This window comes from Physeter macrocephalus, chromosome 2 (assembly GCF_002837175.3).
Source record: "Physeter macrocephalus isolate SW-GA chromosome 2, ASM283717v5, whole genome shotgun sequence".
NCBI classification, from domain to species: domain Eukaryota; kingdom Metazoa; phylum Chordata; class Mammalia; order Artiodactyla; family Physeteridae; genus Physeter; species Physeter macrocephalus.
In genome coordinates this window covers 106719903-106738490 of record NC_041215.1, presented here as the reverse complement: position 1 = coordinate 106738490, position 18588 = coordinate 106719903, and the positions used below count along the sequence as shown (strand labels likewise).

The window sequence follows — 18588 nt, the reverse complement described above, 5'->3', positions numbered from 1 at the left end:
AAAAAAAAAAAAACTTAATGAGTCTAAAGTTTAGTGAGGAATCTACAGGGAGTCTGACTAGAATATTCCACAAATAAAGACTACTGCCAGGAGAGAAGGCTCAGGTCCCAAAGCCTAGCTTTCCCCTCTGAAATGGGTTTTTTCTCTAGCATTTCCTGTTTCAAAACAAAATGTGATAAATGGTAACAAATAATTAAATTTTAGAATGGTATGACTATCAGCAAGTTTCTAGATCTAAATGATAAACTTCGGCTTATAACAAGAAGGAAGAGTAAATATTAGCTCATCATCATGACAGCTATGTCAAACAGTTTTGTATTTTTAAAAAAGATACTGTTGACCATGATATGAGATTTTTAATTATGTCTTAGTATCATATACTGTATAAATGCATTCAAAAAATTTTAGTAGAAACTATTTTATCCTAGTGATTTATCCTTCCATAATGTGTGACTGGCAGGTTCTCTACACATGTGAGATCTTGCCTTTATTACTGAAGTTGTCTTTATAACTGATAAAGCCACGCTGCATTTTTACAACAAACAGGTTTTATAAACATTTCTCTTATGCTGCTTTCACCTCCCTAGGATTTCTTTCCCAAGAATGATTTTTAAAAGGTGGACAGAGAGATCTTGACTCTACAGTGATAATTTGGTACTTTTGTTGACTTCATAAATATTCATTATGACTTACTTTATCAATATATTATTTCCTATTTTATGCTATTCTTCACAATTTTACTATAAGTTAAGCAATATAGTGACATAAATGTTTTCAAGGATACCCCTCCTAACAGAGTGGAAAAATTCAAGGAGCTGACGTTAAAATTCTTATTCTGGAATATTCTCACAGAATCAGAAGGGACCTCCAGTATTTTTCAACAGGGAATTCATGAAAGGAATACTTCAAATAGAAAGGTAAAAGCTCTTTGAAGTAGTTTTACTTTCAAAGCCTTCTCAAGAAGGTTTCTGGTGCCATCTTGAAATTCATGAAAACATATAATAATCAGAGATATTAGTTATTATGTACTTACACACAAATCTGCTACAAGTGTAAATTAGTAAAAACTTTTAAAAATAAGCAAATTGGAAGTATACATCAAGAACCTTAATAGTATTTTTATTTTTCTACTTTTCTACATTTTCCACTTATTCATAAGTTTTCACACAATGTTCCCTACTTAAAAAATTTATGCCCTTTGATCTAATAATTGTACTAGAAATAGAATTCTGTTCTATGAAACTTTAAAGAATTATGTAATCACAAACAAAATTGGAAACAAATTAAGAATTTACCAATAGGGAATAGTTAAGTAAGCTATGGTACATCCACTCAATATAATAACATGTAAATATTAAAATCATAACACATGAAAATGCTAATGAAATAATCTTAAGTGAAACAAAAGTGCAAAAACATATGCCATCAAATGCTCATACTAGGACTTCCCTGGTGGCGCAGTGGTTGCGCGTCCGCCTGCCGATGCAGGGGAACCGGGTTCGCGCCCCGGTCTGGGAGGATCCCACATGCCGCAGAGCGGCTGGGCCCGTGAGCCATGGCCGCTGAGCCTGCGCGTCCGGAGCCTGTGCTCCGCAACGGGGAGAGGCCGCAGCAGAGGGAAGCCCGCATACCACAAAAAAAAAAAAAAAAAATGCTCATACTAAATTTTAACAATGCATAACAAAAAAGACTTTGAAACTTAACAACAAAAAAGCTAAAAAACCCAATTAAAAAATGCACCAAGGAAGGCTTCCCTGGTGGCACAGTGGGTGCCCCGGTCCGGGAAGATCCCATATGCCGCGGAGCGGCTGGGCCCGTGAGCCATGGCCGCTGAGCCTGTGCGTCCGGAGCCTGTGCTCCACAACGGGAGAGGCCACAACAGTGAGAGGCCCGCGTACCACACACACACACATACACACACACACACACACACATAATAATAATAATAATGATTCCCCTTGAAGGGCGCCACCGGTTGGGAGTCCGCCTGCCGATGCAGGGGACGCAGGTTCGTGCCCTGGTCTGGGAGGGTCCCACGTGCCGCAGAGTGGCTGGGCCTGTGGGCCATGGCCGCTGGGCCTGCGCATCCGGAGCCTGTGCTTCGCGGCAGGAGAGGCCGCGGAGGTGAGAGGCCCGCGTACCGCAAAAAAAAAAAAAATGCACCAAGGACTTGAATAGACATTTCTCTAAAGATGATATACAAATGGCCAGTAAGCACATGAAAAGATGCTCAGCATCACTAATCATCAGAGGAAAGCAAATAAAACTACAATGAGATACCACCTCACACCCATTGAGATGGCTATTATCAAAAAAAAAGAAGAGGAAGAAGAGGAGGAGGAGGAAGAGGGAGAAGAGGAAGGGGAAGAGGAAGAGGAGGAAGAGGAAGAAGAAGAAGAAGGACGAGAAGAAGAAGAAGAAAAAGAAGAAAACAAGTGTTGATAAGAATTTGGAGAAACTGGAACCTTTGTGCACTGTTGGTGGCAATGTAAAATGGTGCAGCTACTGTGGAAAACAGTAAGGTAGTTCCTCAAAAAATTAAAAATTTAATTACTATATGATCCAGCAAACCCACTTCTGGATATATACCAAAAAGAATTTAAAGTAGGGTCTTGAAAAGATATTTGTATACTCATGTTCATAGCAACATTATCCATGATAGCCAAAAGGTAGAATCAACACAAGAGTCCATCAACAGAAGAATGAATAAACAAAATGTGGTATATACATATATATACATACAATGAGATACTATTCAGTCTTAAAAAGAAAGGAAATTCTGCAATATGCTACAACATGGATGAATCTTGAGGATATTATGCTGAATGAAATAAGCCAGTCACAAAAAATCAAACACTGTATAATTCCACCTATACGAGGTACTTAGAGTAGTCAAAATCACAGAGACAGCAAGAATAGTAGTTGCCAAGGGCTGAACGGAGAGGAGAATGTAGAGTTGTTTAATGGATATAGAGTTTTAGTTTTACAAGATGAAGAGTTATGGGGGATGGATGGTGGTAATGGTTGTGACAACAACATGAATGTATTTAATACCACTGAACTATATATTTAAAAATGATTAAGATGGTAAATTTTACGTTACGTGTATTTTACCACAATAAAAAAATTTAGTTATAGTTATAATATGCTCAAAATAGAATCAAAACATAAACAAAATAAGAGCTTCTTAAAATCAAAGACAACAATAATAGTAATAATAGAAAAATACCTTGCAGTTCTGTAGCAGTCGTATGAGATGTTCAAAGCAATTACTGTTAAGAAAAATAGCCTGAAGAACAGGCCTATCTCTGCAGTCTAACATGGCTGTAATGGTATCTAGGAAATTAAAAACAAAATTGTCCATTAATAAAGTGGAAAATCTGGGATCACAGAAACAGTCACTCTAGCCATATACTTAATTTAGGCTTTTTGGCTAACAAACAGATGTAAATTAATAGGAAATAATAAAGAGGGGGAGTAGAAAACAAAACCTGTACTTATTATGTGAAAAAAAAGTAAACATTTTTATAATTTATTAGTAAAAATATTTATGTTTTTATATATAAGAATGATATATATTTCCCAGAGATTTACTTAGGTGTTCTTCCATTATAACTTAAGTGTAATAAACTGTGGTTCCCAACTTGCTATGAATAAGCAACACTTGGTTATGTTCGGCAACATAGTCTCATTTCTATAGTATAAAATTAACATATGGCTATCATGAAATGAGACTAAGGTAATTAATCCATTTGTGATGGTGCTTTGGTCTTGTTTCCTACTGAAAGGATGTCCCCACTCAGAAATCAAGGGACATTTGACATAGGTAATATGCAAGTTCATAATAAAAAAGAAGTCCATTCAATATAGACTCAAATTTCCTTATAAACTTATAATTTATAATAACTATAAAACATGACATGTTATAACATATAAAAGAATAGAAACTATATAAGATGAATCTTATTTTCCTACAAAAACACTGTTGTTATGAAACATTAAGTTTCACTGAGATTTTGATGTCCAATATTTTTAAATTGGACACCACACACATACCCACACAAACATTTTTTAAAGTCTCTAGGGGTATACAACAAACCATTAATGTTGGTTATGTCGGGTGGCAGGATACAAAAACATTTTTTCACTTATCTGAATTTTCTAGTTTAGCTATAATGAAAATATTTTACTTTTATAAAAAGGAACTCTCAATAATATTAGTATCTATCAATCTAACAGGAATACAAAAAGAAATCACGTATATTGGTGAAGGAGCTTGCAGGGAGGCGGGAGAGGGGGAGAGAGAGAAAGAAGCACAGAATTACACAAAACAACCAACACAAAGAGAGGGAAAGAAAAACAAGACACATACACACAGAGGATCTGAGGAATCAAAACAAAACAAGAAACAAGAAACCCTCAAAAGGAAGGACATGCTGAAGTGATTTCTACAGAGATGTATTAGAAGCACATAAAAAATTGATTGTATGTGACTCTTTGCCATAGGTTAGAAACTACAAATGGCACTTTCTGAAAATTTACTTTTCCTAGAATTTCAAAATCACAGCTTATTTTCTTTTGAACATTGATGCTTTTAGTGGATTACAACTTTCAAAAGAGAAAAAAAAAATGTCATGAAGAACCTAGGGATAAGACGGGAATAAAGACACAGACCTACTAGAGAATGGACTTGAGGGGAGACGCAAGAGGGAAGAGATATGGGAACATACGTATATGTATAACTGATTCACTTTGTTATAAAGCAGAAACTAACACACCACTGTAAAGCAATTATACTCCAATAAAGATGTTTAAAAAAAAAAGAGAATATAGAGGTTCAATTTTGTCACTGTTAAAGCAAATATGTGAAAGACAAATCAATTCCATATTATTTTGAAGTCAAATCTAAAGTCACATAATATCTGAATTAAACAATCAATATTTTCTATACAATGGCCTTGGATTCTAAATGAAAACGGAGACTATAAAGGTAAAAAAAAAAAAAACTAGATTCAGAGAAAACTGAATATAATAAACTTCATCTAATACTCACTCAGCATTTTGATCTGTAGAGCTATGAACCGGCTTTCCCACAGTCTGGACCTCCTTTGGTTAGGTAAAGCTGAATGATCTGAATTTAGCAATTTAAAATAGTTCTCCAAAATAGTGCTGGTTTCCACTTGACGCTGATCAGAGCTGCTAGTGAGAAGGATATGTACCACCTCTGTAAGGCACTTCAGAGTAAGTTCTACCTTCCTACCCACTTCTTCAGGATTTCCGTCCTCCCAAGAATCGCAATCGGCCAAAACTCTCATGAGAACCTCCATGGTGGCTGGAGAAATTGCTTGCAAAGCATTCCTCTGAAACATGAGAGACAATAAAAATGAAACCCAAATCTAACTGAAGTGCTGTACGTTTGCAAAAACAAAGAGAATTTAATAAATCTGCAGACAACTTTTTCTTTATAAATCAACATTGAAAAAATTTTACACAGATACTTTGACAGACACCGCTGGTGTTTTACACATTTCTTCACTACTAACAGAATTCTGATTTTATTCAGATAGTCATCTGCCCATGTAGAAAACTTACTTACCACCCTCCCTTGTAGCTAGGCGTAGCCATGTGACATAGTTCTGGTCAAGAATATATGCCAGTAGACCATGAAGAGGATATCACTTTACAAATTAAAAAGGGAAGGATCCTTTGCTCTTGGCTTTTTCACCCTTTTCCTGCCTGAAATGCAGACAAGAAGCTTGGAGCCACCTTTATATCATGAGGAAACAAGCCCCAGAATTAAAGTAGCAGGCTACAGAGCAGAACAGGAACACAAGGACCTTAGTCCCTGATGATATCATTGAGTTGCTGTGCTATCCCAGAACCGCCTGCATCTGGATCTTTTATGCAAGAATAAAAATAAACACGTCGATTTGGCCAAGCCTCTCTCAGGTTTTCTGTTGGTTATACCAAATTACATATATCATTTATATCATATTATCCCAAATAATATAGATATATAAGAGGACTGGCTTGGCTCTGATTCTACATACATATTTCTGAAACTCTAAATAACTGGTAGCTATTTGAGGTGATCCATTAAACTTGAAATAAATATGTTGCCCTAAGTTGTTAAATTCATAAATAATAAATCAGAGTATAATTATGTAAAATCATCTGAAAGTAATAACACTTAGGCCATTTGGACTGATTATCAATATGATAAATAATATCAGTAATAACAAGTGCTACTATGGAAGAAATTGCTGATGGCCCATCCAACATCAATTTTCCTCTGCTTCCTTATTAACAGAACCCCTGAAGTTTTTGCTGGACACATGGCTACCAGGAATAAACATTACATTTCCTAACCTCCTCTGCTGTTAAGGAGGCTGAGGAAACAAGTTTTATCAAACTTTTAATCTGAACATATTTGCAACTTTGCAGCTATCTGATGGAGTTTGACAAATGAGATACTGTCAGCTTTTCAGTATCTCCTTCAAAGATAACTGGCACCTGCCATTTGTCTCCTTCTTCACCTCCCCCTCCATCTTTGTGCCCAAAATGTAGACATGGTGGCCAAAACTCTAGAAGCTATTTTGTACCACAAGAAATAATAGTAAGGATAACAAATTGACATTCAAAAGGTACCTGAGTCCCTGAAGAGGTTAGAGCCACCAGATTAACTCTGGACTGCTTACAGCTATTTTTTTTTTTTAAACAAAAGAAAAAAGGTAAACTTCTAATTAAGCTACTAGAACTTCAGTATTTACTGCTACTTTCAAGGAATCATAAATCTGATATCCCTGTGATATACTTCATTCTTATAAGCACAGGCACTTTGTTAAGTGTTTTACATATATTATGTGTCATTTGGTCCTTATGACTGACTTACAAGTGTTACTATTTTCACATTACAAATAGAGAAACTAAACAAATGTAAACAGTTTATCCAAGGTCACACAACTAGTTAGAAATGACATAGGATTCAAACCTATGTCAGTCTGGCTCCAGAGCCCCTGCTCTTAACATAGCACAAAACAGCATAAATATACCAGTGGGAAGCCAGGCATGATGCTTTGGAAAGGGAGACCAGTCATTGGACTTTTTTGACTCTGTGACAAAGCCATTATTATGCCTTTAGCTATTCATCTAAATTCCCTTGTACTGAGGCTATATTCAACAGCCTTCTGATTTCAATATATTTGTAACTATAGCTATGACCTGATTATAAGGATTTTGAGTATTCTCAGTAACATAAAATAATAAATTGGGCTTCCAACCTATTTGATTTCCATGTGAGCTTTAATCACTGGAGGTCTCTCGGGGCTCGATTACCCCAGGCCCTAACAAGAACAAGTCTGGGTATATTCAAAAAGGGAACAGGATCCAACCAGTTTCGGCATCAGTCAAAAACAATGTCATTTCCAATTTTACTCATGTACACTTATTAATTCTTATTCTTAGTAGTGAAGAAATGATGGAAATGGGGAGGTACTGAAGCAAAAGAAGGATATTAGCTAATAAAGGAAGGTGACAAAGCAAACAAACTGAAAAATAGGATTCTGGTCACCATCCCCCTCACTACAGAGACTCTAATCTTCTACTAGAGTGCAGAGGAGAGGGCAAGGTGGCCCACTAGGAAACCCAAGCAGTTTTATTAGCAATACCTGTGATTTTTGTCATCAATAGAAATCATATACATTTTCATGTATTATAGTTGTTGTAGTGTCTTGAAACATCATTTACTCTCATCTCTTCTTTGAAATTACATTAGTCACTAGACTTGCTGCTGTATTTTATTTGATGTGTTATAAAGAAGCACATTACTATGTTACAAACTTGTTTTGTTAATATTTTAGTAACTGCATTTCAGTATAGTTTCCTTTGTGATCATATGTATTTTATTTTAGGCATGGGAAAACATTCTGACAAGGGGCTATATCAGACTGCCAAAGGGGTATGTGATATAAAATGTGTTAGAAACCTCTGATCTAAACTGTGTGGTTAAACAAAACAAGTAGAATATTCCTTCTGAACTATAATCCTGTTTTCAACTAGTAGTTAGATTCAAAGTTTACTAGAGACATCTTTTAAGATGTTCAATTAAAAAAAAAATTACTAGAACTTCTTTCTTGTAATTTAAAAACTAGTTTGTTGAAAAATGTATATAAGCCATGTATGTATGCATTTAATAATTAAAAATAGACAGCAGAGTGACTAAATTCATATGTCTTAGGAAATCAAATGGCTAGAGTTTTATTTCATCAAATGAACTAACAGGGATGACTATCCTCTATATTCTAAAGTAAGAACTGGAAGCTGAAAGTTAATACAACTAAGAACTTCAAATACCAAGAACTGTTAAATCTAGTTATTTATGCAGTAATTTTATTGTTAATGCTAATATTATTACTTAGGTTTTTTGGAACTTAATAAATAAAAGAAGTAAGTAAGTTAAGTTTTAAACAAGATCTAAACTCAAAAAAATATTTGTATGGTTCATGAAATTTTTAAAAAGACAAAGAATTCATTAAATAATCCATGGAAAACTTTTTGCACTGTTTACTATCATTTTATAGGTTAACTTTCAACATGTTCCTCACCTGCCCACCAGCTACAATGGCTCCAAAGAGATGCAATAAGCAACACTTAAGACTTTCCTTGAGATGCTCACTTTCTTGAAAACATTCTGTGAATATAATACACAAAATAAATAAATAAATAAGGTTTCTCTTCCACAGTATGACTGATCTCTAAGGAATGTCTGACACAGAAACATCAAAAACGATTTGTGTAGCTCATTCACTTTGCTGCAGAGTAGAAGCTAACACAACATTGTAAAGCAACTATACTCCAGTAAAAATTAATTATAAAAAACAAAACAAAACAACAAAATTTTTAAAAAAGATTTGTGAAAGGCTAAAATTTGTTAAAAGGCAAAGTTAACATGCATTTTTTTTTCATAGGAAAGGAAAAGAGAAACCATCAATCAGGGAGCATTTTAGATACTTTCTTTATGTTACCTCATTTAATTCTCATAATACTCCATATGAGGAAGATATTCTGCCCCCATTTAGAAATGAGCAAATGGAAGGTCAAAATTTAATACGGTGCCTAAAGTCATCGGGTTACTAAGTGACAGAGCTACAAATTAACCCAAATCTGCAATAAAACTAGATGTCTTTTTACTACTAGTACTACTGCTTATTAGTATAACTATTATTATTCAATTATAAAATTGAAAGAGTTAGATAAAAAGATCTCCTGGGGGGCTTCCCTGGTGGTGCAGTGGTTGCGAGTCCGCCTGCCGATGCAGGGGACACGGGTTCGTGCCCCAGTCCGGGAAGATCCCACATGCCGCGGAGCGGCTGGGCCCGTGAGCCATGGCCGCTGAGCCTGCGTGTCTGGAGCCTGTGCTCCGCAACGGGAGAGGCCACAGCAATGAGAGGCCCGCGTACCGCAAAAAAAAAAAAAAAAAAAAAAAAAAAAAAAAAAAAAAAAAAAGATCTCCTGGGTCCACTCCAGGGCCAATATTCTAAAGTTCTAGTACCAATAGTAACCTTTCTTTTAACATAATTTTATTGTTTTTAAAAGGTTATACATGTACATTATACAGAAAAATTTAAACAGCATAAAAGAACTGACAAGGAAAAGCAAGTTTCCCTCTAAACTATTCCTCAATCCACCTTGCTCCCCACACCTTAAAAAAAAAAGCAAAAAAGCTCTACATATAATACTGCATTATGCTTTTTTGCTTAATACATTATGCTTAATACATTCTGGGCATTATTACATCTTAACATATACATCTGCATTATTCATCAGTAGTGGAATGACTAGAGAGCATTCCACTACAATGACGTACCTTAATTTACTTAACCAGTTCTCTACTGATAAATGTTTATGCTTTTCCATTTTCTTTTGATACTACTAACAATCCAGTAATGAATACCCTTTTGCATACATCATTACACACAAAGACAAGATTATAACAATAGAATTATATCCAATTTTTATACATAAGAAACATTACCAAAAAGAAACAATTTTGAGTTAAAGTGTATTGATAGAAATTTACAATTAAAAAATTAAGTCATTCCAGCTATGTTGGAATAACTGTCACTACACATGTTTTCCTGCTATAAATAACTAGAAAATTGGAAAAAAATAGGCTCTAGAGATTTTTAGGTTCTAGAAATTGTCCTTCTATTGTGATACACAAGAGAAGGAAAGCAAAGTGAACCCAAGGATCACCTCAGCTTCTGGTTTGTAGACATTTTCTGAACAAATGCAGAGAAAAGAGGAACCCTAAAAGAACATGGCTATTTGCTGAGTTAGGAGACAGATAAAAAGTTTGGGGAGGCCTAGGCAACTGGAATTTGTAAAGCAGTACTTGAATGGAGGAAGCTCTACATACAGAGAAAGCAATCCAGAAATATGCAAAGGGCTCACTTTGAGTCCAAGTACCAGTCCTAAATTATAGTATGAAATCCCACAAGACAGGCAAAAACCTACCAAGAAGTTGTAAACTGAAATTTCAGATTTCACAAAGATGATAGAGTTCTATTCAGCCACAGAGGACATACAGAAAACAAATTCTAATCATAAGATTGCTGGAGTGTCAGATACAATACTAGTATCTGACAAAATAGACAAGGAATATCACCAAGACAAGGCAAGGAATATTACCATGGATACGAAGGAACATTTCATTATCAAAAAACAGGTCATGAAGATAAGGCTTTTCAAAAAACTTGCAATAGTTTATTTTAAAGACTTTACATCTACAAGTACTTGGGATAAATATTTGGGGATAAATTAACAAAATATGTGCACAATCTATATGCTGAAAACTATGTAATACTGGTTAAAGAAATAAATAACATACAAATAAACAATGAGATATATCAGATTCATGAATTGGAAGTCTCAATATTCTTAAGGTGGCAATTCTCCTCAAATGGATCCACAGATTCAATACAATCCCAATCAAAATCCCATCAAGCTTTTTTGTAACAATACTGAAAAATGGATTCTAAAATATATGTAAAAATGCAAATGATCCAGAATAATGAAAACAATTTGAAAAGGAAGAACAAAGTTGGAGGTCTTAATGACTTAAGGACTTAGTATAAAGTCACAATAATCAATACAGAATGGTAACAGCATAAAGGTAGACATGTGAAACAAAAAAGAGAATCCAGAAGTCAACCCATGTTTTATGGTCAACAGATTTTTGACAAATGTGCCAAGGTAACTCAATGGAAGAAAGAAGAGCTTTTTCAACAAATCTTGCTGGAACGATAATGAAAAACGTTATGCTAGATAGAAAATACTAACTCAAAACAGGTAACTGACATAATAGAAGAAAACATAAGAGAAAATCTTCATGACCTTGAGGTAACCAAGATTTCTTTGGTAAGGCACAAAAACCACAGATCATAAAAAAAAATTTATATATTAGATTCCATTAATATTTAAAGCTTCTGTGTTTTAAAAGACGCAATTAAATGAAAAGGCAAACTGAATAGGATAAAATGCTCTTAGTGATCAAGTTCGGAATAATTTTAGCTTCAAAAACTATAACCTGATTGTAACATTGAATAAATGAAAGTCACTGAGTCCACAGTGATACACAAAAAAGAGATAAATAAAACTTATTTGCCCCACTAGAAGTAACTATTATTTGAACTCATTTTGAAAACAGACAGTAAAAGGGAAAGATTTAAGTACTTTATCCAGCCTTTTTTGGAACAGCTGTAGTTTATCCCCAGTTGATGAGGGAAAATTCTTTTTTACAGAACACAACAGCTGATAGAACTGTAAGGACAGAATGTGAAGACCACAATATTGCAACCCTCAATAAAATAACTGATCCAGGCAAGTATCATCAATGGATGCAAAATATTAGGTGAAAAAATGTTGAAAAATAAGATATTCACCCTATGCCACAGTATCATTCCAAGGATATCTTGCAAAATTGCAAAAGGAAAAACATCTTTACAATTGAAAATTTTCACTATCACTACTGTGAATACTGATTAACAAAGGGTAGGAAAAACCCTTTCTCCTTCTCTATAGGAAAATGGACCAAGAATTATATTTCTGGAAATCTGACAAATGTGGACCATCAATGAGTGACAAATGAGTTACCAAGCAACATTGCTTATGGTAAAAATGGTCCTTGATCTGGACTAGGAAAACTATGATAACTATAGAATAACATTGGGCTTCCCTGACTGCAACTTGTAATTTAGGCATTTCCCTTCCCAGGATGTGGAAATTACATTCATGGGTTACTATAAGCTATACATGCCTTCTAAGGGATACTGTACTTCAAAGCCAGAGTGGCTCACACACCCACCAATTTGGTTGCATACCCTCACTTAGAAAACCCAAGAAAAGCCCTTGGAGTGTTCTGAGATCTCCTCCTGAAAAGAAACACCTACACTGTTCAACTGGCATGCTGGGTTTCCTACTGTGGACATGTGAGTTTGATTATCTAGCTGAAGGCAGTATCACTACTGGTGGTCAAGCAAAGTGGGCACTGCAATCATCTTCACCGAGCAATCAAACAAAGGACTATTTGGTTAGCAGATATTTGGTCCTGTCCAAAATGTCCATAAGATATTTGGTCCATGCCAAAAAGTTCCTGACATTTGGTCCTACCCAAAACCATATGGCATGAACCAAATATGCTCATTTGGATAGGAGCAAATTTCAAGGACCTTTTGGCATAGTCAAGTGTCTTATGGACTTTTTGGACAGGACCAAATATCAAGGATCTTTTGGCGTGGGCCAAATGTCATATATATTTTGGACAGGACCAACTGCCCTTCCAGGGACTATTTGTCTTATTTTATTTCTTAAGAAAAAAAAAAAAAAGAGTGAGAGAATTCAAGCAAATATGGCAAAATGGCAAAATGTTAAGATCTGACCAATTTGAGTGGGAAACACAAGGTGTTCCTTTTATATTCTGCAAAATTTTCTACATTCTTAAAATATGGCAAAATCATTTTTTTAAAGAAAGAAAGCTAGAGTCCATATAGGTCATACAAATGGGGACCAATTCTCTCAAGTTTATTTTCCGTAAAAATTCTAAAGTTTTAAAATATACTACCGTCATTAAAACATTCAGCTCTTCTCAAAAGAAAAACACTTTGAGAACAATGAATTAAATAAAACCAAGAAGAATAATCACAACAAAACATGAATCAAGTACTCCAGTAATAGTTTCTTAGAATCTTTATCTTATAAATACACAAAGCCTGAATCAAGGTCAGAATCAGAATAAGAATAAGGAACAATCAAAGTAACATCAGAATCAAAGCAAGAGAAATTAGAGCTGTTACTTACGATAAAAGAAAGGGACAAACTCCACTGTGAGAGAAGCTGGTTTATATTTCTGTCTGCTCTTTTCCACAGTACTAAGGATTCGTCTATTGTTAAAAAGAAGTTAATACCAAATTACAACATGGGCAAGTAGAGAAGGCACAATTACAAAAACAATTATAAAATAAATTTAATATTTTACTTTTGATTTGTGTACTGAATAATACATCACCAGGATTGGCATAATCTTGAAAAGGAAGTCTAGCCACTAATTTAAATGCTCACCAACTGAAAGGATTTCTTCTTTCGAATTACACAAAAATTTAAAACAATTAACGGTGAAATGTAGCAGTCACGTTAAGTTTCCTAACAACTGGAAATAGAAAAAGGAAATAGCCATTTAAAATTTCCAAAATGTAACAGAACTAGTTCAGTAGTACTGCTAATTTGATACCTAAGGTAGTAGCTTATCCCTACAGTGCAAATGAAATTCATCAGAAATAAAGCTACTCTGTGCCACTTTCTGAAATTTTATCTGGACACAAAGACTCCATACCACTGGCTTCTTCCACCTGAAGGATACAGATCCAGAGGGCTGGGATTATTTTTGTTTTTAATCACAATTTCAGTAATTTTGATGGCTGAAATATTTCTACAGACTTCGGTAAGGCCAACACAAACAGCATGTGCTTTTACAAAGAACATTTCAATTCAACACAAAATGAATCTCTTAGATGGGCATGGTGGGTGTGGGGGCTTAGGGAATAAAGGTTACTGTTACAATGACATATCAGCAACTGGTGGACTGCTGAAAATCCAAAAGAGCAAAAACAAAAAACAGACTTTTCCGTCCCCTAAACAAGCTCTTAACACTGTTAGAAACCTAGAAAAATGGTACAGGTGAAGCGGTTTGCAGTGCAGAAATAGAGACACAGATGTAGAGAACAAACCTATGGACACCAAGGAGGGGAAGTGGCGGGGCGGGTGGTGGTGGTGGGATGAACTGGGAGACTGGGATTGACATGTATACACTAATATGTATAAAATGGATAACTAATAAGAACCTGCTGTATAAAAAAATAAAATAAAATTCAAAAAATTAATTAATTTAATAATGTATAAATACGCTCCAAAATCTTTTTGCTCTCACTAAAAAAAAAGGTAGTCAAATCATGCCTTTACAGAGAGCAAGTGATTTAATAAACTTTGTTAAATCTTAAAAAAAAAAAACAGTGTTAGAGCCAACAAAAATGGAAAATATTTGGAGAACAGCCACATAGAAATTCCATACATTTAAATACAATCTACTGATAAAGCATTGGATTAAGATGCCTTCTTCTCAACAATTTGAACAATATTCAATTAAGGTATTGAAATTATTTTCTTTATAATTAATACAATTGTTCCTTATAAATAATATAGAAAGAAAAGCCAGTTGATCATAGAATAAGCCGAACAGGATAGGCACAGCTGGACTTAGTACTGACACACTAAAGAGTTCTAAGATCCAGATCTAATATCCAGATTCACTAGAAATCATATCAGATACCATTTGCTACTGCACTGCTTTCCAAATCTATGCCTATTTCCATTGCGTAGAGGGCTTAAGAATTATCATACTTCTGTATTTATTTTAATTTCAAATATAACATCTTAGAACATTACTGGATCTTCCTATTTAAGATTATCAAAATTTTTTATGTGTTTCCAACAATATAAATATTTCTAGAGTTTCAAATAAAAAACTGAGTCATGCCTTAAAAAAATTAGTCATGTTGTAGAAAAATTAATTTTAGAAGGATGAAATCTGATTTAGCTTTCAGTTAGGTTTTTCCATGCGATTATTTACATTTTGCACATTTATTATAAATTATGATATTAACTAATACATTGGATATATCCTATCCAAAAATCCTGTGCTACAAACAAAAATAAAGATTCTCATTTGATTAACATAATGAAAATGTACTCCTGCAATTTATGATTAATGACTCATTCTAAAGGCTCTGTATTAGATGTAACATATGAACATAAATAATTTCCATTATAACTGTGCTAAAATTTAATAAGCTAAATTAAAGAGGTGAAAACTATTATACATAACACAAATATTAAAGCGTAAGTAGTTCGCACTGCACGTTTTCAATAGGATAAGACAAAACAGCTAATAATGTACCATTTTTAGAACATAGTATATTTGGTTGCTCCATTATTAGCTGATATTTGGGCCAAACGTTTAGCACCTAGTTGATGCCAATACATATCAACAGGTTGCTGAGAGGGATGCAAAATGTTAGCTTGCATCTCAGTTTTCTAAGTTTATGTCCCCTGGTCAATTTTTCTGTGCTTTTGTGTGTGTGTGTGTGGGGTGTGTGTGTGTGTGTGTGTGTGTGTGTGTGTGTGTGTGTGTGTGTGTGTGTTTTCCCATCATACCTAGAACGTAACTACTTTTCTTAGTTTTTCAACTTTTTATCTGGAAATAAGTTCAAGCTCTTGCAAAAGCTGCAAGAAAAAAAATAGTACAAAAAACTTGAAGTATAGTCTACCCAGGTTCATTGTTAAAACTTTATCCTAGGGCTTCCCTGGTGGCGCAGTGGTTGCGCGTCCGCCTGCTGATGCAGGGGAACCGGGTTCGCGCCCCGGTCTGGGAGGATCCCACGTGCCGCGGAGCAGCTGGGCCCGTGAGCCATGGCCGCTGAGCCTGCGCGTCCGGAGCCTGTGCTCCGCAACGCCGCAACGGGAGAGGCCACGACAGAGGGAGGCCCGCATACCACAAAAAAAAAAAAAAAAAAAAAAAAAAAACAACTTTATCCTAAATGCTTTATAATTTTCTCACTCCCCCCCAAAAAATATATATGCACATATATCTATATATGAGATATATATTTATATATACACATATTCAGACCTATAATATTTTGCAGAACATTTAAGGGAAAATTATGAATATTACAGCCTTTTACCTCTAAATATTTTAGTGAATAATTCCTAGGAATAGGGACACTGTCTTACATAATACTACAGTACAGTTATAAATTTCAATATGCTTAACATTAAGGTAATACATTTATCTAATCTACCATTCATAATCCAGTATGTCAACTGACCTAAGCATGTCCTATAGCATTCCCACCTTCCCACCCCTAAGTACAGTTTCCTGTCCTGGGTCAGGTATTACATTTGGCTGTCACATCTCTTCAGCATCCTTTAATCTGAAACATTTCCACAGCCTTTCTTTAAGACACTTTTAAAGAATACTGTCTCCTAACTCCTCCTTTTACTCATTAAAATGTTGTTCATTTGGAGTTTGCTTGATGTTCCCATACACTTAAGATTCAGATTATGCATTCTTGGCTGGAATATTATACAAGCAATGATGGGTCCTTCTTAGAGTATCACAGTTTTAAGCACAGGATGTCCACCTGCTTCTCAATGATGATGTTAATTTTGATCATCCAGTCAATGTACTACCCAGTACTGTACAAAATAACTACTAATTTTTCCTTTGCAACAAATAAGCAATCTGTGGAGAAACATTTTAAAACCATGCAAAAGCCATGTTCCTTTTCAAAACCTGCCCCTAGACTTAGCATCCTGGTCCATATCTTTCCTATGATGTGTGCAAAATGCTGATTTTTTCCCAACACCAGCAGCCCCTGTATATTACTAATTGTCATTTGGCCTTCTAATGTAAGCAAGAGCCCTCTCTTCTCCCTTATCTCTCTTTCCCTCTCTGCCTCTCTCCCTCAATCTTTATCTATCACTGGTATGGACTCATGAATTCCTTTTAACCCCCAATGGTTTATAATTCTTTAATTAATTATTTTTGCGTATATATTGTCCCAGATTTGGCCAGTAGGAGCCCGAAGACATAACTTAATATAAATTATTTTTCTAGGGACTTCCCTGGTGGTCCAGTGGTAAAGAATCTGCCTTACAACGCAGGGGACGCAGGTTCGATCCCTGGTCAGGGAACTAAGATCCCACATACCACAGGGCAACTAAGCCCATGCACCACAACTACTGAGCTTGCATGCCTCAACTAGAGCCCATGTGCCACCAACCACAGAGCCCACACACTCTGGAACCCAACACCACAACTACAGAGCCCACCCGCCCTGGAGCCTGCACGCCACAACTAGAGAGAAGCCTGCGTGCTGCAACGAAAGATCCCGCATGCCTCAGTGAAGATCTCACGTGCCGACCCAACGCAGCCAAAAAAAAAAAAAAAAGGTGAAATAACGTTTTTTAAAAAAACTATTTTAGTCTGTGGGCAGACAATGAGTCCTACTGAACTTACACTGGGCACAAAGTAGGAAGTCAATAAATACATTGTTTGTTTTTGTTTTTTGGCTGCCATGTGGCATGCGGGATCTTAGTTCCATGACCAGGGATCGAATCCATGTCCCCTGCAATGGAAGCATGGAGTCTTAACCACTGGATCACCAGGGAAGTCCCAATAAATATATTTTTAAATAAATGTTTGAATGAATAAGTCATTTTCAGGAAAAATTTCTTTCCCTATACTTATTTTAGTTCCATTTGGAGAAATCTCTCTAAATATGATGGATTCTACAAATAAAATCAAAATTGGGCTAACAGATTAACCAAATCTACTAATTAAATCAAATTACACATGAAGATATGAAAAACATCCATATATTTCATCAAATAAGAAATATAATTTTAAATGGCTCTGTATTTGGAATTATGTTAATTTTAATTAACTCTGTTCTAATCTGTTTTAGCTGTATTGGTAAGCACAAACAATAAGAAAATATATACATTCCAAATTTCCATTTAACTTCAGAATCATATTAATATATAAAGTCTAAGTTATTGCTATAGTTCCCCTGTACAGGTCTTCCATGAGCTATATAGATTTCTCCTAATTACACAATTTATCTCCACTATGTTTCATTTTTCTATCAAAGTCAAAGAAAAACAAGTCTCACTCTCTGCTTTTACCATTTACCTCAGAAGTAGTTCATACTATTCCTGGCAAAATTGTTACACCTATTAAAAATAATACCTGGACAGCTTCCAGCATAATTTCTGGTATATATACTGCACTCATGAAATGCCACCACTGATCATCTACTCTTTGTTCTCCTTCTTGTTGTCATCTTACACTATAACTCTTCCTATATCATGTTATAATGTTTAAATGTCTTCTTGTTTTTGGCTCTCAAAACTTTTTGGGGCCTTCCTGGTGGCGCAGTGGTTAAGAATCCGCCTGCCAATGCAGGCGACACG

At 35.1% G+C, this 18588-nt stretch overlaps 1 protein-coding gene across 3 annotated transcripts in view; it reads right to left on the bottom strand.

Moving 5' to 3' along the window:
* The window catches only part of NBEAL1 (neurobeachin like 1), a 181364-nt gene that overhangs the window by 118262 nt on the left and 44514 nt on the right, over positions 1-18588 (bottom strand). For all 3 annotated transcript variants that reach the window (XM_055089508.1, XM_024124568.3, XM_024124569.3), the window contains exons 7-10: positions 13357-13439; positions 8604-8689; positions 5054-5360; positions 3230-3336 (exon numbers count right to left, since the gene is read on the bottom strand). In XM_055089508.1, coding sequence (XP_054945483.1) covers positions 3230-3336; positions 5054-5360; positions 8604-8689; positions 13357-13439 — 583 coding nt within the window. The remainder of the gene's footprint in view (positions 1-3229; positions 3337-5053; positions 5361-8603; positions 8690-13356; positions 13440-18588) is intronic.